At 41.3% G+C, this 25,953-nt stretch overlaps 1 protein-coding gene across 1 annotated transcript; it reads right to left on the minus strand.

Moving 5' to 3' along the window:
- Positions 1-1,929: 1,929 nt before the first annotated feature.
- Positions 1,930-23,959, minus strand: pccb.S (propionyl-CoA carboxylase subunit beta S homeolog). The gene is made up of 15 exons (XM_018265903.2): positions 23,728-23,959; positions 22,985-23,104; positions 22,689-22,757; positions 21,455-21,511; positions 20,236-20,349; positions 18,906-19,016; positions 17,556-17,664; positions 13,101-13,221; positions 12,179-12,260; positions 11,975-12,098; positions 11,124-11,231; positions 9,607-9,707; positions 7,874-7,972; positions 6,121-6,220; positions 1,930-2,412 (listed from the first exon to the last, which is right to left on the minus strand). The coding sequence occupies exons 1-15, from the start codon at positions 23,908-23,910 to the stop codon at positions 2,291-2,293; spliced, it is 1,620 nt and encodes a 539-aa protein (XP_018121392.1). The 5' UTR covers positions 23,911-23,959; the 3' UTR covers positions 1,930-2,290.
- Positions 23,960-25,953: the final 1,994 nt, after the last annotated feature.

Consider the following 25,953-nt stretch of genomic DNA (forward strand, 5'->3'; position numbering starts at 1 on the left):
TCTGTTGCGTGCAAAGTTACTGATTACTTGGTGATAGAAGAATAATTTAAGGAAAAAGTGCATGTGCTATAATTTAACCGATTAAAATACCAATTGATTTAAAAATTGATATAATTAAATATATTTACAAATGTAATATAGTTCATTCAATTGTATATAAAGGTTTTTTTTAAAAAAAATTTGATATGATCTTAGCTACAATCAATTATATTTCACACTAATTTGTATCCTTATGCAACAAGGTATGTTAATCTACAAGTTACTAATAAACCCACTCCAGTCAATTTAATTTACAATACTTTTAGGGGCAAATTCATCAAGGGTCTAATTTCGAGGGGTTAAATCCCTCGAAATTCGACTGGGGAATAGAATCGAATAGGCAATTCGGGCAAATTTACGCGCTGTCGAATTGGCGAATATTCGCCAGGCGAATAGGCGCTCGATCGAATATTCGCTCGAAGGATTTTCATTCGATCGAATGCCTTTTTATTCGATCAAAAACTTGGAAAACAAGCCTATGGGACTTTCCCATAGGCTTTTAAAGCAATTCGGTAGGTTTTAGGTGGCGAAGTAGGCAGTCAAAGTATTTTTAAAAGAGACAGTACTTCGACTATCGAATGGGCGAATAGTCGCAGCGTTTTTGCGCTCGATCCAGTACTTCGACTATCGAATGGCGAATAGTCGCAGCGTTTTTGCGCTCGATCTATTCGAATCATTCTACTCAGGCCAATTTACGCCAATTCGATAGTCGAGGAGCACAAAAAACTACACTAAATTCGAAGTTTTTTTACTTCGAATCCTTCACTCGAAGTTAGTGAATCGGCCCCTTAAAGTGCTATAAACAGTTAATAATGACTGGTAATCACCATAAATTAATTCAAAACTTGACAATTAATTCATAAGGTTTAAAGTGCTTAATAGTGCTTTGCAATAAATTATAGTTAAGGTAATTAATTAAACAGAGATCGCAATAATTAGAATAAATATTAAAAAACACACAATTCTCAGGTTCAGGAATTAAGTCAGAAATGGAAAAGAAGAGGAGGTGGAGTTGTCCCAAATCTACTACCTAAGTTTTTTTTCTATCCCAAGGACACCACAAAGGCAAAGATGGCAGAGTACCCGGGACTGTGGTCTCCATTGTTAATCTAAAGGTGGCCATACACGGATAGATCCGCTCGTTTGGCGATGTCGCCAAACGAGCGGATCTCCCTCCGATATGCCCACCTTGAGGTGGGCAATATCGGGCTGATCCGATCGTGGGCCCTAGGGCCCAACGATCGGATCCTAGCGTTCACCAAACGGGCGGTCGGATCGCGGGACCGCATCAACGAACAGATGCGGCCGCGATCCGACGGGATTTTTAATCCCATCCGATCGAAATCTGGCCGACTTTCGGCCAGATCTCGATCGGGGAAGCCCGTCGGGGGCCCCCATACACGGGCCAATAAGCTGCCGACACGGTCTGTCGGCAGCTTTTATCGGCCCGTGTATGGCCACCTTAAGTCCTAGACTTGAAAAGAGCTATATAAGCCTAAAAACCACAAATCCACGGGCTCTTGTGATCTTTAGTATCAGAGAAATAAGTAAGGACCCGAGCACTGGTTGAGGTTTAAATCCTATAGTTGGGAATATCACACCATTTCTTATGAAGAATCGACAAAATATGACCAAAAGAAGGATGCCAAGATTAAATTTCTGGATTAGTATATCTAAACCCTCCATAAATCCATTAGGTACATTTAAACCACCTTTCGATGGGTGAAATTGTAACACGTTTACCTTCTAGTAGCCACAACCATTTGATTTCTCCAACTTCCATAAAACATTTAGGGAATGTTAACCTGTACAGAATATATTGTTTCAAATAGTAAATCACAAATGCAGTCACTAGCCAAGATTTAGACAGTGAAACTCGTACAAGTATTGTTTTGTGATAAGTTATTTTGTTTATTAAAGTACATTGTTTAGTAGATCTATATAAAGATCACAAGCATACAATCTTGTCTAGGTTGTTATATGTACAAAGTCGCTACAAAATGACTTGGGCAGTGTGTAAATGATTTCCATTTCTTTACAACCAGTGGAATGGACGGCAGTTTGACACAAGCCAAACAATGAAGACTGATGTAAGTTCCTAGACAGGAATCAATAACGTGTGGTCAGAACGTCCATCCTCTCAGGTTCCAGGCCAGTCAAAATAAATCATTTCTGCTTATGATTAGGAAACGCTTGTTTTAGGTCATTTCCACTGTGCAGCCCTGGTTGAGAGAACATGTGTATGACTGGCTCATAAAGGAATGTTTGCATGTTTCTTCCAAGGATTCACTTGTTTCTTGCTTGCAAGCACCTCCAGATCACGACAGATGCGCAAACGTGTTGTAGACGGCTGAATAATATCGTCAACAAACCCTGTAAGGAAAGGATATTAAATTTGTACCAGCTAAACACGTTGCTGATCAGCGTAAAGCTAAGTACAGTTAAAGGAACAGTTCACTGTAAAAATAAAAACTGGGTAAACAGGCTGTGCAAAATAAAAAATATTTCTAATACAGCTAGCTAAAACAGAACACTACTTCCTGCTTATCAGCTCTCTAACTCTGAGTTAGTCAGTGACTATAAGGGGGGCCACGTGGGACATAACTGTTCAGTGAGTTTGCAATTGATCCTCAGCATTCAGCTCAGATTCAAAAGCAACAGTTATGATCATGTGCCCTCCCTCTCAAGTCTCTGGTTACTGCCTGTTAAACAACCATCTCCTTTGTTTTGTCTACATTGAGAGACAGGTTGTTGGCTCTGCACCAGTCTGTTAACCGCTGCACCTCCTCTCTGTATGGTGACTCGTCATTATTGCTGATGAGACCCACCACAGTTGTGTCATCAGCGAACTTTATGATGTGATTTGTGCAGTGCACAGTCATGTGTCAGCAGAGTTAACAGTAGAAGACTAAACACACAGCCTTGAGGGGCTCTGGTGCTCAGTGTGTTGGTTCTAGAGATGATGTTTCCAATCCTGACTGACTGAGGTCACTCCAGCCTTTATACATTACATTTTTGGCTAACTAACTATATTAGAAACATTTTTTTATTTTGCATAGCCTATCTATTTACCAAGTTTTTATTTTTATACTGAACTGTTCCTTTAAAACAAACTGACTGACTGCTACAAACAAAAGACACTACAGTTCATGCCTAAACCCATAGGCAGCCACTTGCATTATCATTAGGGATGCACCAAATCCACTATTTTAGATTCGCAAAAGATTCGGCCGAATACCGAATCCAAATTTGCATATGCAAATTAGGGGTGGGAAGGGGAAAACATTTTTTACTTCTTTGTTTCTTGAAAAAAAAAAGTCAGGTGATTTCCCTCCCACCCCTAATTTGCATTTGTAAATTAGGATTCGGTTTCGGCCGGGCAGAAGGATTCGTCTGAATTCTGCTGAAAAAGGCAGAATCTTGGCCGAATCCCAGATTCATCGCATCCCTAATTATCAGACACGGGAGTTGCACACATCAGCAGCCTTTTGCCAATACTCCCTCTCCTGGGTGCCATGTCACCAAAGTTTGTTTAGAACATCTCAGTGCTAGGCAGTGGGCTTTTCTTTTTTTCTAAGTTATAATGGAGGGTCAGATTGAGCCTGCGGGTCTTGGGTTGGACAGAATCATTGATAAACTGACGGCTCTTTCTCCCATAGAGGTCATAGTCTTACTATATCTGGTCTATGCATCTTTACACGGAAGGAAGTGGCACTGAAATGCTCTTATTTGTCAGGGAAAAAGAAAACAGTATGAAAAGTACAAAACTTTAACTTGTTTCCATAAAAAATGCTATTCCCTCGTTTCCTGTGTGCTTATTTGCATTTTATGTGTATAAACACCCACACCCCTTTTTGCTTGTCTCTGCAGATATCTCTATAGCAAAACACTTTATGATCACAAAAGTGCAATGTAACCGTTTATATAGGGAAAGTAAAAAAACCAAATGACAAATATTCAGAGAATAAATGTCTCTGTACACATTCCATTGTACCCTAATATGCCTAATTCAATAAGAGGGGAAGAGAAAAGCACTTGCTATCAGTGTATAGTAACATGCTTCCTCCTTTCTACCCCACCAGAGATTGTAAAGAGTGACTGAACTTTATCAGAGCACAAGTCACATGACGGGGGCAGCTGGGAAACTGACTATGTCTAGCCCCATGTCAGATTTTAAAATTAAATCTGTTTTCTCTTTTGAAAAAACGGTTTTCAGTGCAGAATTCTGCTGGAGCAGCACTATTGACTGGTGCATTTTGAAAAAAAAAAAAAACGTTTTCGTGTCACCGAAATACAATAAAGTACAGGCATGGGACCTATTATCCAGAATGCTTGGGACCTGGTGTTTTCCGGATAAGCAATCTTTCCATACTTTGGATCATCATACCTTAAGTCTTCCAGAATATTAAATAAACCCACTGTTTTTTTTTTTTATTATTTTGCCTCCAATAAGGATTAAGTGTATCATAGATAGGATCAACATCAAGGTGCTGTTTAATATTATAGAGAAAACGGAAATCCGTTAAAAATGGAGTCTATAGGAGATGGCCTTCCTATAATTTGGAGCTTTCTGGATAACGGATCCCATGCTTCTATATCAATCTATTTTTTTGTGATCAATGCTGCCCACCGGGAGGTGCCCAGGGGCTCTGTAGACCCCATAAAGTTAAGATAATAGGTACCCAAAACTATGTGACAACTTGTATCATTGGTCCACAGGACAGAATACAATGAAAGGGACAGATTGTGTCCTTATTTAACAGATTAAGGGTTGTATTTCCTTATTCCCCCCCACACACGATTCCTCCTCTAAGGGCAGAGACACAGTCAGATTCGAGGAGATTAGTCGCCCAGCAGCAAATCTCTTCAGGGCGACTAATCTCCCAGAACTGCCTTCCGGCCGGCTAGAATGTAAATCGCCGGTGGGATGGCACTCGGATCGCTTCGTTCTTCTGTTTCCTCGTGAGTCAACTTCGGGCGACTTCGGAAAACAAAGCGATCCGAGTGCCATCCCACCGGCGATTCACATTCTAGCCGGCCGGAAGGCAGTTCTGGGAGATTAGTCGCCCTGAAGAGGAGATTTGCTGCCGGGCAACTAATCTCCTTGAATCTGACTGTGTCGCTGCCCTTAAAGGGGAAGGAAACCTAGTCGGCGCAAACCCCCCACCCCCCTCCCGTTTGTTGCCCACCCTCCCTCCTGGCCTACCCGTCCCGCTGGGCAAATGCCCCTAACTTGTTACTTACCCTTCTGCGCAGGTCCAGTCCAGGGAGTTCACAGACGACATCTTCTTCCACGCGATCTTCTTCCTGCTTTGAACGGCGCATGCGCAGTAGGATCATTTCGCCGGTACGATCTACTGCGCATGCGCGTGACTTTTGGCGCATGCGCAGTAGATCTGTACCGGCGAAATGATCCTACTGCGCATGCGCCAAAACGCCAGGAAGAAGATCGCGTGGAAGAAGATGTCGTCTGTGAACTCCTTGGACTGGACCTGCACAGAAGGGTAAGTAACAAGTTAGGGGCATTTGCCCAGCGGGACGGGTAGGCCAGGGGGGAGGAGGGAGGGTGGGGGGTTTGCGCCGACTAGGTTTCCTTCCCCTTTAAAGGAGAATTCAACCTGTAATAAAAAAAAAAAAAAACTCCCCACTACCCTGGGTAGACACCCCCCCCCCTGGGCAAATGCCCCTAATTTTTTACTCACCCCTCACCGTGCAGATTCTGGCCTCTGAGTTTACGGCAGCCATCTTCTTCTCCGGTAATCTTCGTGTCTTGACGGCATTTTCGGCGCATGTGCAATTGGAGTAAATTTCCAGTCCCGAACATGCGCCGAAAGTTCTGAAAATTTTCGTCACTTTCGGCGCATGTGCAGTTGTTTGGGACCGGAAACTTACTCCAACTGCGCATGGGCTGAAACTTCCAAAAAAGACAGAAGAAAGAAGATGGCTGCCGTGAACTCCGAGGCCAGAATCTGCACGGTGAGGGGTGAGTAAAAAATTAGGGGTATTTGCCGGGGGGGGGGGTTCTTTATTACGGGTTGAATTCTCCTTTAAATGTGCCTGTTTGTTATTATTGCCACTTACCTCTCACTGCTGCAGGAAAAGGGTTGGCAAATTTCTCAACATATTCTTCCTCTGCTTCTGCTTGATTCTGCTTCCCACGGAATATGATCTGAACAGCCCCCTGGCACCAAGGAATAACACAAAGAATCCCATTAGTTTCCTGCAGAGGACTCATCTATAGACGCCACAGTGTTACTGCCACAAGCACCTCCTTTGTGCATCACTTCACCTACACAACAGCAGGTGGGACTTGTACCTTTTGTTTTGAATCTGAGACTGAATGATCGAGAGGAAATGGTCTTCATATAAAGGCACTAATAAAATTCAGTTTACTCTTCTGGTTTCTATGGTTTTGGTCTCTGGAAACCAGAAGTTTAAAGCATAACTTTTAGAATGACGTACAGAATGATAAGCTGAGACAATTTACAATTGGTTTGTATTCATGATTTTTGAGTCATTTATTCCAGTTTGCAATTTCAGCCATACGGTTGCTCGGGTCCAAATTACCATAGCAACCATGCATTGATTTGAATAAGAGACTGGAATATGAATAGGAGAGGCCTGAATAGAAAGAGGAGAAATAATAAGTAGCAATAACAATCAGTGCCCCTCGTTTGAAAGCTGGAAATAATCAGAAGAAAAAGTCAAATAATTAAAAAACTATACAAAAGAAAAAATGAAGGCGAATTGAAAAGTTGCTTAGAATTAGCCATTCTATTACATACTAAGAGTTAACTTAAAGGCAAACCACCCATTTCAATTCCTGACTAGGTAGATTCGGAATAGAAAGGCAAATAATTAAACCAATCAATATATATATATATATATATATATATATATATATATATATATATATATATATATATATATATATATAAATTTTCGTAACAGACAGCACCTCATATCAGATAAGCCATGCTGTGGCTGCCCCTGTGCACGGATGTAATTAGTGTATAATCCAATCAAGAAAAATCAGCACCAAGGGTCTTAAAGAAACCAGCAACTACAGGGTATTCTTGAAAAATCAAAAAAGCGTATTAAAGAAAAGCATAAACAGCCAACGTGACGTTCCGGTCCCTATAAGGTGTACAAATTCCCCTGTCACAAATTCACGGTGAATTTCCGCATTTCGCAGCAAGCAAATAAATTTGCGAATCTCCCGCAAAAATTCTGCGTAAAAAATGTTTGGACACGCGTCGAAATCGATGCGCGTCAAAAGTATTCAGAAGACTTTACCGCCAGTTTCAAAATGGATGTGATCGACTTTTCAGACGCGGCTTAAATTTCGAGTTTCGCAATTTTTTATTTTTGCCGTTTCACGAATTTTGCGGCAAAGCAAAACTGGAGAAATTCATCCATCCTGCGAGTGTGGACATTTTTTTTTTCATGTTACATTTTTGTTTTTGGTTACTTCACCCAGACACCCTTGAATTTCACTTGACGGCAGTGCTGGTATTCCCTTTTGAATATATATATTCCCAGCTATAGTCAGGTGATCCCACTGGTGTCTAATAAAAGGGCAGCCAAGTTTGGGAGTTTTACTTTGAAAGCAGCAAGTTAAGTTGCAGGTAAAACTTAGTCCCTTTGTAAAATGTATAATGAAGCAATTGAATTCTTAATGAATCAGATGAAAATTGAGTGTAGGACTGGCCAGAGAGAGAGAGAGAGAGAGATAAAATTGAATATATATATATTAAATTGGGGGTACATTATTTCTGATGCTCAAGTTTCAAGGAGCCATGTGATACTACATTTGTCAAAATTTGTATGTTACCTTAGCTCCCATAACAGCAACTTCAGCTGTTGGCCATGCATAGTTCACATCACCTCTCAGGTGCTTAGAGCTCATCACATCATAGGCCCCTCCATAAGCCTAGAGCAAACAAATAGTGGAGAGTGAGCAATACACATTATATACAATACATATTAAACAAACTGGAGGCTCTGCTCAGACCAGCAGCTGTTCACCAGTTTCTCTGGAGAAGTATTTTTTCCCATTTTCTGGATATTTTTAGAAGTAAAGACTAACTAAAGAAGTAGCTAGAAATGTTGAACATTTTGTTTTTGGCTTCTGTACCAGCCCAAGGCAACCACAGCCCTTTAGCAGTAAAGATCAGTGTCTCCAAAGATGCCCCAGTAGCTCCCCATCTTCTTTTCTGCTGATTCACTGCACATGCTCTGTGCTGCTGTCACTTACTGAGCTCAGGGACCCACTCACAATATACAGTACACATAGAATAGAAATGTCACTATATAAGGCTAATTAGTAATTAATACAGATAATTATTACATGGCAGCACAGAAACCAGTGCAACTAGCATCAGAATTTAATAAACATCAGCTTATATTGCAGACAATAGATCATATTCTGAAAACGACTCAATGCAGAGCATGGTAAGAGAGAGGGTTAATTTACCAAATCTATGGGGGGGTCCAGGTGCTCAAGCTCCAGACCTTCAGCTCGGGGAGGCATATGACATGCAAATATTAAGAATAGGCTGGCACAAACCGGACCACACTCTATGCATAGATGCACTTAAAAAAGTATTTATTTTAGGCAAAAAACTAAAAAAAAAAAAAAAAAAAAAACACCTTATGCATTTTGAGCCTTGTGGGCACTTAGTCATAGGCTAATCCACATATGTATAAACAGTCATATTTAAATGAAATAAACCAATCAACAGCATTTCCCAAACAGCCAATTCAAGGTAGGCAATTATGGCCAATCCAAAACACATCCAGATTTGGTTAGTCCATCCTAGATTGCATATTACATATGCACGGAGTGTGGTCCGGTTTGTGCCAGCCTATTCTAAATATTTGCATATATTACAAACAAACCTCACCTCATAATTAGTGACGAGCCCTAAGCTCAGCTTCTCAACAGCTGCTCAGAGCCCACTGAGCATGTGAGTGTCACAGACACTTTCCAAGATGGTGACCCCCTGTGACAAGTTTGAAGTCCTGGATCATTGCTGCTATTGACAAGCTGAAACTTTAGGCTGGTGCAATAAGTTCACTATATAAAATATGGCATTTTTAGCCATATTCATATTTAGGGTTTAGTTCTCCTTTAAAGTCATTTGTACAATACAGTGTTTTATATTTACTTAACGTGAGATTGGCTTTCCCGGGAGGGCCCAGAGCAGTGGGCCAAGGCCAGTTGGGGTGAGATTTAGGGAGAATGTTTTTACTCCCTCTTTTCTTTCCTATTTTATTGGTGGACTAAATTGGCAAGAGGTGGGAGTTGGTGAGGCCAGTTAGCAGCTGGTTATATGTATAGGGGCATGGATGTGTATCTAAGCTGTATAGGGGGTGGATTGTATCAATATTCCTTAGGCAGAATACAAGTGTATCATTTATATATTTGCTAAATCTGCAAAATAGCTCAGTCCCAACTTCATATCCTTGTCCACCTATCCACAGCCACAGATTCCCACGTGTGAGGTCCCAGCAAGGTCACCCATTCTTATGTCTTTTCTCTCTTCTCACTTTGCTTCTTCTTACCTTTCTGGTGATCACTGTGATCTTTGGGACTGTGGCCTCTGCAAAGGCAAACAGCAGTTTTGCCCCATGTCTGATAATCCCTCCATACTCCTGGGCTGTACCTAAGGGAGTGGGAATAACAGATGAGCTTTTTAGGGTGAGAACTTCCAATCTTGTTAAACTACTATTATTATTATTTATTATTAACATGTATTTATATAGAGCTAACATATTTTGCAGCGCTGTAAAGTAAATGTGTTTATACAACTAAATCACATGAATTACATACATAGAACATATGGAGTTACATACATCACAACCAATACAGGTACAAAAAGTAAGGAATGCCCTGTGCAAAAGAGCTTACAATCTAAAGGGAAAGGGAATAAGACACAAGGTGTGGGAGTGGGCAAGATCAGAATTAAGTGGGTGAGAGATGTAGTACTGTATGTGGTTTTGCATCTGGTAGTTAAGCAGAGGGAGGGTAGGCATCTCTAAATAAGTGTGTTTAAAGGAAAACTATATCCTCAAACAACGTAGGTTTCTATAAAAAGATATTGCATAAAACAGGTCATATGTAAAACCCTGCTTCATGTAAATAAACCATTTTCATAATAATATACATTTTTTTAGTAGTATGTGCCATTGGCTAATCCTAAACAGAAAATTGCCATTTTAAAAAATAAAGGGCCGCCCCCTGGGATCGTAGGATTCACTGTACTCACAAACATACCAACAAACCATACATGTTAGGTCACATGAGCCAATTAACAGACAGAGTTGTGTCTTTTGCTTCCACGCTTCTTCCTGTTATAGTTAGAGCTGTAGTATTTCTGGTCAGGTGATCTCTGAGGCAGCACACAGACCATCACGAAATGGTGGTTTAAGGCAAGAGATGTAAAAGGGCAATATTTACTTAAATATATATATCGGTATGACAAGATTCTTTAATATGTCACTTAATTTGACATAAACTTTCTGTTGCTCAAGTATTCATTTTGGGGGTATAGTTTTCCTTTAAGAGATCTTTTGAAAGCAGAAAGGTTGGGAGAAAGTCGGACAGACCGTAGGAAAGAATTCCAGAGGAGGGGTGCAGCCCTTGCAAAGTCTTGAATGTGAGCATGTGAGGAGGTAATGAGAGAAGAGTTGAGTAGCAGGTCAGTAGAGGAGCATAGTAAGCGTTTGGGTGAGTATATAGAGATGAGTTCAGAGATGCAGAGTTATGAAGTGCTTTGAATGTCAGGGTCATTAATTTGAATTTTATTCTGAAAGGTAGTGGAAGCCAGTGTAGGGGTTGGCAGAGTGACAAGGCAGAGGAGGAGCGGTTGCTGAGGTGTATGAGCCTCGCGGCAGTGTTCATTATGGACTGGAGAGGTGACAGTCTCTGGAGGGGGAGGTCAATTAATCGAGAGTTACAGTAGTCTAGACGTGATATGACTAAGCTATCAGCATCTGTGCTCTAGACTTCCAGCCTTGTTCAGCTGCATGTTCCTTGGCTTCCCTGGTTCAAATACTAAATATAAAAGTCACAACATTACCTGGTAGAAATCCTGGTACATCGACAAAAGTGATAATGGGTATGTTAAAGGCATCACAGAATCTGACAAAGCGGGCTCCTTTCACAGAGGAATTAATGTCCAAGCAGCCTAAGAAAGACCAAAATGTGTCCAAGTTTACTAAGTTACTAATATCAAAACACCCCCCACCTTATCCAAACTATATGCCTGTCCCCTTAGAGGGGTTGTTCACCTTTGAGTTAACTTTGATGTCAACTAACATTGGAGATAAATATCTGGAGATGTTGCCCATGGCAACCAATTAGCAATTAGATTTAAACAGCCACCTATACGTTAGAAAACAAAAGAAAAGATCTGATTGGTTGCTATGGGCAACATTTCCAGAAATCTCTCCTGATATTTATCTCCAATATTCATAAACATGGCCCCTTAGTATGATGTAGAGAGAGAGAGATATTCTAAGACAATTTGCAATTGGTTTTCATTTTTTATTGTTTGTAGTTATTTAGCTTTTTATTCAGCAGCTCTCCAGTTTGCAGTTTCAGCATTCTGGTTGCTAGGGTCCACGTTACCCTAGCAACCATGCATTGATTTGAATAAGTGACTGGAATATGGATAGGAGAGGCCTGAATAAAAAGATGAGTAATAAAAAGTAGTAATAGCAATACATTTGTAGCCTTACAGAGCATTTGATTTTTCGACAGGGGTCAGTGACCTCCGTTTGAAAGCTGGAAGAGTCAGAAGAAAATCAAATAATTAATAAATTAAAAATTGAAAAGTTGCTTACTATTGGCCATTCACTAACATACTAAAAGTTAACTGAAAGGTGAACCACCCCTTTAACCAGGACATCATAAATTCTGCAACAATACCTGAGGCCACCTTAGGCTGGTTACCCACAATGCCAACTGTTCTTCCATTCATCCTGGCAAATCCCACGACAATGTTCTTAGCATAGTTTGGCATGATTTCAAAGAATTCCCTCTCGTCAATAATCTGCGGGAAAACCAAAGAGAGGTCACATGACCATAAACCAGACTGCGGAAGGTGAAGCAGCCCCTGCAAGAATAATTTACCGAGTGTATGATATCCAGCATGTCGTATGCTTTTGTGGTCTCCATTGGAACCACTGTATCCAGCCCAGGAACGAGACGGTCACTGGAAAGGTGGAAAATAGGGGTTACTGGTGACCACCATGTTGCTTTACTTACAGGGGATCCGTCGCTAGGTTTAATCGTTTTAGTTGACTGTCAGGGGCTGTGAATGCCAACAACTATAATGATTTAATAGAGTAATATTAACATATCCTGAAACACAGAATAACAGATGACATCATTAAAGGAGAATTCAACCCTTAAAGAAAAAAACCCGTAACCCCCACCCCACGTAGACCCCCTCCCTCCTCCCCCCCAGCCTAACTGCCCCCCCCCTGGAAAATGCCCCATACTTACCCCATGGCGCAGATTCTGGAGTTCACGGCAGCCATTTTCCGGGTCTTCGTGTCTTCTTCAAAGCTTCGCCAATTTTCATGAGTTTTGGCACATGCGCAGTTGTTGGAAAACGGTAAATTGCTCCAACTGCACATGCGTCAACATGCCGGTCTCCCACTCAGCTTGCCGAAGACCTGGAAGATGGCTGCGAGGAAATGCCTAAATCTGCACTGAGGGGTAATTATTAGGGATAGGCAAAAAATTGGCGCACGCCAAATTTTTTTTGACGCGTGTCATTTTTTCCTTTGACGCGTGCCCCCATACAAATCTATGGGCGTCATTTCCGCGCCGAAAATAAAACTTTATAATCCCTAGTAATTATAAGGTATGGGGCATTTCCCAGGGGCAGTTAGGCTGGGGGGAGGAGGGAGGGGGTCTCCCTGGGGTGGGGGGGTACGGGGTTATTTTCTTAAAGGGTTGAATTTTCCTTTAACTCTAAAAGTGTGTATTTTACAGGATCCTGTGTATTATAATATGCTCTTCTGTTTTACCTGTAGGATAAACTTACCTTGGATCGTGACACTTTCTGACTGGCGCTGAGTCTTTATTGCTCAGTGGTAGATAGTTAAAGAATTCCCGTAGGTTTAATAAAGCATCAATGTCATTTTCAAAAGCACGATGAGCTACACCTGCAACAGAAAGCACTGGTAAGTAACACACTGGGTATATCATTAGGGAGGGCTACACTCGGTCAAACTCACAATGGACTTACTTCTTTTTCAACACACCTGTGTTTATTCATTCTTTGTCATATTTATTTGTGCTGAACTGTAATAATGTACAGCAATGCATATACAGTTGTGTTCCGACATCACTAACCTGATCAATCACTGTTTTTGGCAGAAGTTCTATTTCTACATGGCAAACAATTAACTAGTAGGTGTAGTAGAGTAATAGAAAACCAACAGACCCAACAGTCATTGAGTCGTTAATTGAGGCTTGTTCCAAATAATAGCAGTGTTCAAAATAATAATAATAGCTTGTTCCAAAATAATAGCAGTGTGGAGATCAATTAGTGAGCTCATTCATTCTGTGAAAAAACAGGACAGCGTACTTTGATTAAAAAGATGATTGGAGAGGGGAAAACATATGAAGAAGTGCAGAAAATGATAGACTGAAAGAAGTGGAAGAAAACTGCTATACGTATGGATAGAAGAATAGCCAAAATGGCAAAGACTCAGCCAATGATCAGCTCCAGGATGAAAGGACTAAAGTTACCTGTGATACCGTTACAATTAGAAGACGTCTATGTGAAGGCAAGCTATTGGCAAGAAGCCCCACCAAAGTCTCATTGTTGAAAAAAAAGACGTGCTGAAGAGCTTACAGTTTGCCAAAGAACACATTGACTGGCCTAAAGAGAAATGGCACAAATTTTGTGGACTGATGAAAACAAGATTGTTCTTTTTGGGTCTAGGGGCTGCAGTTTGTCAGACGACCCCCAAACACTGAATTCAAGTCACAGTACAGAGTGAAGACAGTGAAACATGGTGGCACAAGCATCATGATATGGGGATGTTTCTCATACTATGGTGTTGGGCCTGTTTATCTCACACCAGGGATCATGGATCAGTTTCAATACATCAAAATACTTGAAGAGGTCGTGTTGGAATGGGATGATAGTTCACCTCACATTTTTGCACATTGCAGCAACAATAACACATACATGCAACACATGCAACACGGAAAGGTAATACTGGTTGCTTGTAATAGTTGCTGCAATGCACAAAAAAGGTGAGGTGATCTATCATCCCAGGAATGGGACCCCTGATCCTATCTCTGGCCAATAGTCATGTACAACTATGTTTGTGGTATACTCAATTACATGCCCGTGTGGTTTATGTGGGGCAGACATCATGTATGGCCAGGGATAGGATTAGGGAACATAAATCAGTGATTACCGGTAAATGTAAAACGTTGGATCAGCCCACAGCTAAGCATTTTGTAGAAGCAGGACATGATGTGCAATTACAATTTCAGATTGTGAATCCCAAGGATGAGAAGGGGTGGTGATCGAGTAAAAGAATTATTGTAAAAGGAGCTGGAAATTGGATAGTTTATCTCCTAATGGGTTAAACATGGATTATGATCTGTCTCCTGTTTTTAGATAATTTATCGGTTTCTTTTTAAACGTTTTATTGAGAATTATTTATAATTAATTATTATTATAATGTAGTAATGGGGAGAGGGGGGAACGAGAAAGATAGGCAGAGCCAGACATAGAAGATAGATGCCGTGGGAGACCAGTATAACTATATTCCTTTACTGATTTGCTTTATAGGAGTCCGTATCTTTAAATAGTAGCCACCTTGTCCATGTAGTAGAGTATTTGGTAAACTGTTCTAGGTTGAAGGCAGTAAGTTCTTCAAACTTGTGGATTTCAGAATTATATTTTGAGCCACTCTTTAGTCCTAGGGATCTGTGTGGATTTCCAATGCAATGGAATTAAGTTTGGCAGCGTTCAGTAGTTTCGCCTCTAAGCCAAGGATGAGGGTTGAGGTAGGTTGTGGGCTATGGAATAACAGCCATACCCAGGATCCGCAGGTATATAAGTGCCTAGAATTTGGCTAGCGAGCGAACAAAAAGGTTTTATGAGATTGCATGTCCAAAAAATATGGAGCATGGTGCCATTTTCTATGTTGCATTGCCGACATTTGCCCTTTGAGTTTTTATAAATGCTCTGTAGCTTAGAAGGTGTGTAGTACCAACTTGTTAGTATCTTGTAATTTAGTTCTTTGATTCGACTGCACCTCGAGCTTTTGAGTCGTTTGGAGAGCATGTTTCCAATCTGTTTCTCTTTAGTTCTCTAGACCAGGTATTAATATATTTCACCGATGCCCATTTGGTTGGTAATTGCAGCAATTTGTATAGGGTGGAGATACCATGCTTTGGTGGGAATTTATCTGTTTTTAAATAGGCTTTAATATCTTTCGTTTTTTTAGTTTTACAAGGATACAATTGGCTACATGTGAAATGGGGACTCATAAGTGAAATTGTAACAGATAAGTCTTGGTATCACAAATAGATATATCGTATTGTGTATTATTACTAAAGTAACAGCAGGTGGTGCTGTATCAAAGTACTATAAACTTGAATGTTAGCTTGATAAAGAGCCGTGACAGGCTCGAAATGTTGTTGTGATTGTTGCTCTGCTAATGAGAATAAAGGCGTTTTAATGAAAGTGTGAAGTGCTGTAAATTTGGATTTCTACAATTAATTCCAAGTGTGGAAGGACATTGGGGGAGGTGCACCCAACTCGTTAAGGGCCCTCACGTTTTGAGCTGTGCTCCCCTGCGTTCCGGTTTCATACGTTCAGCCGCAGGAGTAAATGCACCCCTTACTGTCAAGGGGGCTGTACTCGCACAAGGCGCATGTATGCGCTGAACGAAGGTAAAAAAGGCAAACATGCTGCGTTTCAACCTGCGTTTGGCACTTACATGAGTCTGTGTGAGTACAGCCCCCTTGACAGTAATGGCGTGCGTTTACTCCTGCGCTCCCCTGCGGCTGACCGCGTGAAACCGGAATGCAGGGGATCGCAGTTGCTGGACTCCAGACAACACAGATGTGCAGCAGTTCTCAGAAACACTGATTATACAACTAAATATTAGTTCAGTCATTTAAAGGAAAGCAAAATCTTGAAACGTTTTTAAGTTTCTACAGTGAATGAGTTTGTAAAGAAGAATACAGACACTGCTATTTTTTGGAACACCCCCATATTTCCTTTCTGTAAAGGAATAACACAAATTTGATACATTTTTCTTCATGTTTTGATTTGGAATAGAATGTGCAGTGTTGCAAATGCATTTGTGTGTATGGAAATAAAGGTTATTATAAGGATTTTCACTTTTTTTAAACACACTGTTATTATTCTGAACACAACTGTACAATATGTAAACACATTCCATCAGTAAATGCAACTGATATTGTGTATGGGACATAGTACATAGTGTTTGTCAACTTGCCATATGCCCAGATTCCATCATAAGTCGTTCTTGCCCTGTACCAGTTGGGAAAAAGTAAGATGTGGCTTAAAGAAAACTGGTCATTTCTAGATAAATAATTGCCTTTTTGCATTACCCAGCAGATTTATAAGGTTGTATAAGATCTAGATTAAAGTTAACTAATTTGAAGCAACGTAGGGGGTTCTTCACAGTCAGGACAGTGAGGTTGTGGAATGCACTGCCGGGTGATGTTGTGATGGCTGATTCAGTTAATGCCTTTAAGAATGGCTTGGATGATTTTTTGGACAGACATAATATCAAAGGCTATTGTGATACTAAACTCTATAGTTAGTATAGGTATGGGTATATAGAATTTATGTGAAAGTAGGGAGGGGTGTGTGTATGGATGCTGGGTTTTCATTTGGAGGGGTTGAACTTGATGTAACTTTTAGTATGTTATGGAATTGCTCATTTTAAGCAACCTTTCAACCCTTCATTTTTTTCATAGTTTTTGAATTATTTGCCTTCTTCTTCTGACTCTTCCCAGCTTACAAATGTGGTGTCACGGACACCTTGTAAAAAACAAATACTCTGTAAGGGCTCTTACAGACCTGCACTCCCCTGTGTTGCACTTTCTTCTGTTCCGCTGCAGGGGAGCGCAGGAAGAAAGCGTAATGCAGGGGACTGCAGGCAAAAATGCTTGTCTGTAAGAGCCCTAAGGCTGCAAATGTATTGTTACTTTTTAATTATTATTCTTTTTAATCTATTAAGACCTTCTCCTATTCATATTCCAGTCTCTTGTTCAAATCAGTACAAGGTTGCTAGGGTAATTTGGACCCTGCCAACTAGATTGCTGATGCTGCAAACAGGAGAAATAATTAAAAAACCATGCATGATAAAAAATGTAAACCAATTGCAGATTGTCTCAAAATACCACTCTCTGTTAACCTTTAAATTAATACCTACTTCTTTTGCCCTATTTTTCCCGCATGGCCACAACATGGATTTAAAAGCATCACACCAACCTGACAATGCAGTGTGGGTTTTGGCTCCTCCCAAATCTTCCTGCGTTACATCTTCATTGGTAACGGACTTCACTACATCTGGGCCAGTGATGAATAGGTAGGAAGTGTCCTAATAGAAACATAGGAAAAACATCAGAGGTGATAGAATTTGAGCCTCAAATTATAATCATGGGCTAATACTGTTGTGAAAATGGAATACAGCAAGTGCTATGGATGCAACACACTGGGGCGCAGCCTTTCTGCATGTTTTTTTCAGGCACAACGTCCTCCCACAAGAAGTATAATCAAACTTGGAATGTTAGGACTAAGTACACAAATACATCATACAAAGAGATAAACTTCAGTTCTACAATGCCTCTTTCCCTATATCAGCACAGGCAGCGGGATCAGTTGAAGAAGGGCAGACATTGTCCCTGGTGTCATGAACACTTCAATAAATCTGGTAACACCCCATTTTTGATTCACAGGTATTGGCATTTATTTTTTTTATTTTTTTCTCAAGCAGGATTAATTGAAGCACTCCCAAATATTCCCCTTTAGGGGGACACTCAAAAGGTTTGTCCGCCTACCCTGAAAGTATTAGCTTTGGTATCTACTTTAAAGTATCTACTATATACTCTAAAAGGGGCAACCCTCTTGCACACTGCCATACCAGATGGGCTGTAGACATACCACAGATCATTTAAAACTTGCTAGAAGGCGCACACTCCAAGTTAACTGTGAGGGGCCAGTCCTACGGAGGCTGCCCATGAAAAGTCTCTAATATGGTACTGCACAAAATAAAGAAAAAGGATTGCAAACTCTATAAAAAGGCTTTTATTTGCAACAATAGTTACATCATATAATAACATCGCCGAATTGCTAACAGGAGTAGAGGACAATTCGCTAGCGAAAGAGACCGTCGCAAGCGCAGTTTCGCCCTATTTCCCTATTGCTCCCTATTGCCAAGCCAATTTTTGCTCAGAAGAACAATCATTACTCCGCAAATTCACTAATTTTAGAATGTTACCTCTTTCGCCAGAGTTTCCTTCTCTACCTTAGACCTGGCGAAATGATAAGATAAAGCTACATCCTCCTCAATATTATGTCAGTGACATCATATCCTGTATGCTGGAAAGTCATAGAAGTCCTAACTATTAAAGATTTTTGTGTTAACTTTTCTTTCCCAACCATTTGAATTCATGTGAAGTGTGGTGGATCATTTGCTGGCGAAAATTCGCCCTTTAGTGAATGTGCCCCCTTGTCTTGCATAGACAATATAAGGGGCCTACTTAGAAAGGGAAGTGAACAGGCTCCATTCCTGGCAACCAGGGAGAGGGAAAAGCTGATTTACAAATACGTCTCTCTTACCTTCACCATAAATGTAAAGTCTGTTAATGCTGGCGAGTAGACTGCACCCCCAGCACACGGCCCCATAATCAGGGAAATCTGAGGCACAACCCCTGAGCTCAGCACGTTCCTCTGGAACAGAAAAAAAAGACAAAATGATAGAAGGCAAATTCGATTCCAGTTTTTGAAAAAAATGTAATTGGATTTTTAAGATTGATCATTATCTGGCCCTTTAAGAACTCACATTCGTCTATTCACTACCTAAAGCCTGTCGAATTGCTGTTTAAGTCAATGGGAGACATCCAGGGATCAATTTGGAGTTGTTTGCAGCCTTCCTGACAGTTGAGTTTTCTTTCGAGAATTTTGAATTTATTTTTGAACTTGAACTCGAAATTCGATCTTTGATAAATGTGACTCCCCATGTGAGCAGGAAGAAGTGGAGCCAATACTATCCAAGATGGCAACATTGAGGGGAGCTGGATGCTGAACAATTCTACACTTTGGTATTCTCTCATCTTACCGTTTATAAGGACAATACGTTACATTTCACAAGGACAATTCTCCTAGTACAGGTATGGGACCAGTTATTCAGAATGCTTGGGACCTGGGGTTTTTTGGATAATGGATCTTTCCATAATTTGGATCTTCAAACCTGAAGTTTACTAGAAAATCATGTAAACATTAAATATTAAATAAACCCAATAGGCTGGGTTTGCTTCCAATAAGGATTAATTATATCTTAGTTTGGGTCAAGTACCAGGTACTGTTTTATTATAACAGAGAAAAAGGAAATCATTTTTTAAGATTTGTATTACAGGTATGGGATACGTTATCCGGAAACACGTTATCCAGAAAGTTCCGAATTACAGAAAGGTCGTCTCCCATAGACTCCATTATAATCAAATAATCCAATTTTTTTAAAATGATTTTCTTTTTATTTATAATAATAAAACAGTAGTTTGTACTTGATCCCAACTAAGATATAATTAATCCTTATTGGAAGTAGAATGAGCCTATTGGGTTTATTTAATGTTTACATGATTTTCTAGTAGTCTTAAGGTGTAAAGATCCAAATTACGGAAAGACCCGTTATCCGGAAAGCCCTAGATACCGAGCATTCTGGATAATAGGTCCTATACTTGTATTTCATTATAATGGAATTTATGGGAGACAGCCTTTCTGTAATTCTGAGCTTTCTGGATAACGAGTTTCCAGATAACAGATCCCATACCTGTATATAGCACTGTCTCTACACACTGAAATTAAGTGAGTGAATTATTAAAGGAACATGGGTCTGTATGTTTCCTCTTGCTCAAGTATATATGAGGGAGCCCCTGAGCTAGAGACTTACCAGGAATATATCAGCATAGCCAGCCAGTGACTCCACACCTTCCTGGATACGAGCCCCTCCTGAGTCATTGAGTCCAATAACAGGAGCTCCCACCATGACGGCCTGATCCATGATCTAGTAGGATAAATATGGTTTAGTAAATACCTGCATGAGAATGTACATTTATAAAGAGCTGGAGCTGAATAAGGATAAAAGCCATTGCTGAGCTCGACACAAAACTATCAACACTGTTTACTACTTGCTATAAAATGTGTTTATAGATATCTGAACAAAATGAATCCCACGTACATTTGGCTGGCCTATTATTCCATTCTGGAAATGACTGAACTGTTCCATTTACCTGGAATACCCTATAAGTTGACCTTTGGGTTTTAATGCACAGTTAAGGTGGGTGCTGATCTGATCACAACTATGGCTTTGCCTCATAAACCTACAAGAATGAGCTTTATAATCAGCATAAGAGAAGCCAGGCCAGTAGTTGTACAAATTCTCGGTATAAATCAGCCACAGTCTTGCATTCTATCCATATAACAAGAGCCCCCAAACACCTGACATTTGGCAAAGGAACGGTCTCATGAAGGGAGTCTTTTTTTAATCACTAGTATTTAGTCAACCATTTTATTTCAGCACATCTAAGAGTCCTGCAGCGGGTCGGGCACCCCTAGGTTACCCATAAAAACCAGGATAGGGTTGATGGGTTTCAGGAAGGAGTTCCGTATAGAACTTGATAAGTCTTATTATTAATAATAGCTTGTTACAGTTTTTCAATAACAAAATAAGTAATGGACAATCACAACTGACCATATCACAAATGTTCTAGCATACAGTAAACTCCTGCGCGTGTCCTTTTTTTTGGAACAGCACCCGCAACCTGCAATCCGCAACCCGGACCCGCATTCTTACCCACTTGGACCCGCAAGTACCTTATCCGCAACCCGGACCCGCTGACCATCAAGAATCAGGAAGTGCTGTCGTAAACCGGAAGTGACATCATCGGAAGTAGACGTGATCAGAATAAAAATCACTATTGAGAAGACCCACGGCCCGACCCGCAAACACACAGAACCGCATCTATACCTGCACCTGGAACTTCCTCCCGCAACCCGCAGGTTTTTGCGGGTACCTGACCCGCTGCAGGACTCTAGCATACAGATTTATCTCTATAGCGCTATTACTCAGCACTGTATATGAACCAACATGCAACACATTTACACATTACCTTGCCGATCTTTTGAGCATGTGGCCCGGATAAACTGCCCCCGAAAACAGTAAAATCCTGAAAGAAATCAACATCAAAAGAAACATTAGGCTCCCTAAAATGCTGCTAAAAGAAAAAGCTACATTCTGTGTAAGCGTGATTACTTTATATTCATTTCCCAGAGCTTAGTTATACACACACGCATTATTTATTTTTGTTTATATGAATGCGTGACATTGCAGCAGTATTGCATGTCTTGAAGTCAAATCAGTTGTCAAATGACACTGCCATGAGAAAACTTTGCTGAGCTTCATGTCCAGGCCTTGCCAGTTTCTACCCCTGTCACCCATAGTAACTAAAGAGTTACTGAGTCCACAGAAGAATGAGTCCAAAATGATTGTATATGTCTGATCAGTCTATGCACTGGTGCTTTTTTAGTAGTTCATTTTATAATGCAAGTCTTTTTCTTTAAAGGAGAAACAGACCCGTACTAGAAAAACCCCCTACCCTGCGTAGACCAACCTCTGAAAAAAGATGATGGTGCCCGTGAACTCCCGAGGCCAGATCTGCATGGAGGGGTAAGTAAAAAATTAGGGGCATTTGCCCGAGGGGCAGTAAGGCTGTGGGGGAGGAGAGCGGTTATTCTACGCAGGGTAGGGGGGTAGGGTTTTTTTCTAGTACGGGTTTGTTTCTCCTTTAAAGGACAAGGAAAGGATGATCTGTGGGGGGGGGGGGGTGCCAAAATGTAGAGCTTTTCTCCTAGGCTGATGCTCCTGTTTGGAAATAAAAATTGCACCAGTGAGTCTGGGAATCTAACTAAAAAGAGTGGGGTAAGCTTTCCAGTAGCTCCCAATGCTCCGTTGCAGCTTTAGATTTTGGTAGACTTGCGCCTGTACACATTAGTAACTCCACTTTCTCGTTTAACTCTACTGCGCACAAACAAGCCGAGAGAGTTGCAAGGGAGCCTTGAGAAATACTAAACAGATGGTGATGATTGTCAGCTGAGATTTTTACGTTTATAACAGGTGTGAATGTTTTTTAGAAATAAAAAAAAAAAAAAAAAAGAAGAAGTTGGGTTTCATGTTTTATTTGAAAAATGACTTATTTTACAGTTTATTATGTCTGGGTGGCAGGTCCCCTTCAATGTTATAAACTGCCTTTGTATTATCCTTTCTCTTTAAAGGACATGTAAAGCCTTAATAAATCACTATCAATGTTTGTTCACCCCATTATGAAACGTTAAGAGGTGACTTACCTGGCTGAAGACATAAACCAGCCTCCCATTAATGCGGCCTTGTCCTGTCACTACACTGTCCCCAGGATACTGCAAGAAAAGAACAACACAATACAGCCAAGAGTTTCCTTATCCATGCACCCAGGATTGTGCTGCTTCTAACGACAGATTAAATGGGTGAAGTGGGTGCCCCCTGCTGAAGCCTTGCCCTACAGCACTGCTGTAAATGATACAAAGGATGTGCCCGCCCACTCCCTGGCATATTCCCATTCTGTAATGTTAATCAGCAAGGGGAAGTAGAAAGAATTCAACAGCACCTTATTTCTGTCCTCTTCCATCCCAAAATCTGAACATCGGTGCTCCACAAACATATCATATTCCGCAAAGCTCCCCGGGTCCAACAGGAGACTGATCCGTTCCCGAGCCGTCAGCTTTCCCTGGAAAGGAACATTAGGCAAACATCAAGGGAAGTCCACCCAAAACGTCTTTCCTTTGCCTTACGAAAGAGAATTTCATTGAGAGCAAAGTTCTATTATTTTCCCACTTTAATTAAAAAGTTTCAATGCAAAATACAATTGCGATTAAAGTAATGTTTATATTCTCTGCACTGTGGGTTCTGACGCCTGACACAATGTAGCAGAAAGTTATGGGTTAAGGAGAAGAATTGGCTTTAATGTTTATATTCTCTGCACTGTGGGTTCTGACGCCTGACACAATGTAGCAGAAAGTTATGGGTTAAGGAGAAGAATTGGCTTTTTCCTGCGCTGTTTATAGAGTGAGAAGTGGGAAACAGAAGGAGATAAACACACAGCAGTGACATCAGCAGCTGCTTGTACAGCTAATGGGCCACAGCCACCAATCAGCAATGAGTTGTCAGCAGGAAGAGAACACAAGGCAAATCTCTGACTGGTTGCTATGGGTTACTGCACCACAACTGGCCCAGTGAATGTTAATGAAAGCAACTGGATTCAGTACCTCTCCAGCACTACAACTCCCAGAATGCCTAGCGAGCCAGAGGGCCGGGAACAGAAGCTAAAATGTGTAAATCCCGTGCTCTTACCCTTCTGTGCTGAGCCTCTATGCGCTGCTCTCCTCCGCCAATGAGCGCCTCTCTCCGCTTTTTCTCTATTCGCTCCGGCACGGAAAGGTGAGCAACAGAATAGGCGCGGGCCCCCCACACCGAGCCGGGACCCCTGAGTCTGACAGAAGTCAATAACCGGGACACACTGCGAACAGCCGCCATGACTGCTCCACTCTCGGCCAATCAGCGATCGGCACAGCAATAGCAAGCTCTGGGTGAAAGAGGTATGACAGGCAACCGACCAATAGACACGAAGTAGAGCCTTACAGGCAGCCAATCAAATGTGCCGAACTGACCTTGAACGTCACCGCGCTGCAGTCACAGACACGTACTGTAAGTGCCAAGCGGGGGATTGTGGGGCAAAGTGTGAGCGATATTACACAGGAGCCTCCTATGGGAATCAACCCCATTGATGTCTTGTGATTCCTAAAGGGCCTGTTACAGGGACACAGGGTTGCCTGCTTTCCACTCCAATTGGGCTACTAGTTTAAAGCCCAGGCAGGTTTTGAAAGTACAAAATAACCAAGGTTCAGAGTTGGGCTACTTTTTAGGCCTTTGGCTGATTTGTACTTTGGAAACCAGCCAAAGTCTTTTGTTGCCCTAATGTGCCAAGCCTGTGTCTCCCAGTGCATGTTGGGTAATGTCGTTTTTGTTTGACAATTTGCCAAGTTTAATGTAAGACTAGGGTTGCCACCTGGCCTGTATAAAACACCTGCCAAAGCCAGGGCCAGTATTACAAATTTACCGGCAATGTAGCTGCCAGTAAATTTGTAATTCCCCCAATCCCCTGTAAATTTAGCTTTTGTCCTGTCTTCACAGCTCCGCGCCACAGCCCTTTTTGACATCACACAGCTCGGCACTGCAGCACCGCCTCTTTTTACATCATAGCCCTTTGACATCACACCCGCCCCTTTTTGTTCCCGCCCCGCACCAGCCAGTAACTAAATTAGGAAAATGTTGCAACCCCACACCCGGCCGGTATTTTACCGGCCCAGCCGGTAAAACATCTGCCAGGGTCAGTATTACAAATTTAGTAATTTGTAATACCCTTAAGAAAAGGCCTTGCCCTCGGGTGGAAACGTATGTTTTTTTTCCTCATCTTGCCCTCCCTGATGTGGCTCTGCCCCTTTAGTTAACGCCCCCCCCCCCCCCCCCACTGGCCGGTAAATTTTTTTTTTACAAAGGTGGCAACCCTATGTAAGACTACAATACCCAGCATGCAATGGGACTGAGTTGTGTAGAAGTCAGGAGTTATCAGATTTTGGGCTCTGTACCCCAATCTCCCATCCATCTTAAGCATTCTCATATTTTCTACTGACTTTTCCCAATTTCAGACAATTTTGGGGCAAAAAATCTCGTGTCCACCAAAATGTCTAGATTTTGAGCTGTTTTACCAATATTTATTGAAATTGTAAATGAATTAGGGCCTCATGGGTTCCCTATACCTCCTGGGCCCCCTCTGTAGTTAAGCCCCTAGTGACGGGTCAATCTGTCCCATTTTACTTCATGAGAAAATTTGCAAATTAGTGAAAATTTGAAAAAGGCGTATTTTCCCATATATTTTTTTTTATATATATATTTTTAACACTGCACATATTGTGCTATTTTTGGGCTACTTTTGACGAGACGCTTGGCTAGTTTTGGGCTGGTTTTGAAAATTAGACCCGGCAAGCTTGCAGGGACATGGCACTGGGCTGCCTTCCACTCGCAGCAATAATAAGGCTCAGCCCTTCATACAAAGGACTGCAGGACCTGCAAACTGGGGAGGTGTGTTAATCACACATCATCTTGTGCAGTGTCCTAACTAGATATTACTGGCCCCGCAGCAATTAATTTTAGGGCCACCTGTATATGCTGAAATGTCTCATTAATTAGGGCCTGTAACTCCTGGGGCCACTTGCAGCCACAGGGTCTGCTTCCTCTGCAGTTACACCCCTGATCTTGTACAGTGACTCCCCTTCTTCTTTGTAACAGTTGTTGTTATACATTTGTATGGGACTAAATAGTCAGCACTAGATTTAATGTGTTCAACCCTGTGTTCTCCTCTCAAACACCCTGTGGATGAGTTGACTGTGTAGTGGAGCTTTTGGTTATTTTCTGACATATTTCGCAGAATAAACACATCTTCCAAGCAGAGTAGTCACTAAACCCATGTCATTAGCTTAATACAGGCCTGCTTTTTTTTAAAGGAACGGTAACACACCA

This window comes from Xenopus laevis, chromosome 5S (assembly GCF_017654675.1).
Source record: "Xenopus laevis strain J_2021 chromosome 5S, Xenopus_laevis_v10.1, whole genome shotgun sequence".
Lineage (NCBI taxonomy): Eukaryota > Metazoa > Chordata > Amphibia > Anura > Pipidae > Xenopus > Xenopus laevis.

What these genes read in the sequence shown, in the direction of transcription:
- pccb.S (XM_018265903.2), bottom strand. Translation starts at nt 23,910, where the DNA reads ATGGCGGCTGTTCGCAGTGTGTCCCGGTTATTGACTTCTGTCAGACTC. An exon ending in ATGCTCAAAAGATCGGCAAG is followed by an intron (nt 20,350 to 21,454) that starts GTAATGTGTAAA and finishes TTATCCTACTAG; the next exon opens with ATCATGGATCAGGCCGTCAT. An exon ending in GCTATGCTGATATATTCCTG is followed by an intron (nt 19,017 to 20,235) that starts GTAAGTCTCTAG and finishes TTTCTGTTCCAG; the next exon opens with AGGAACGTGCTGAGCTCAGG.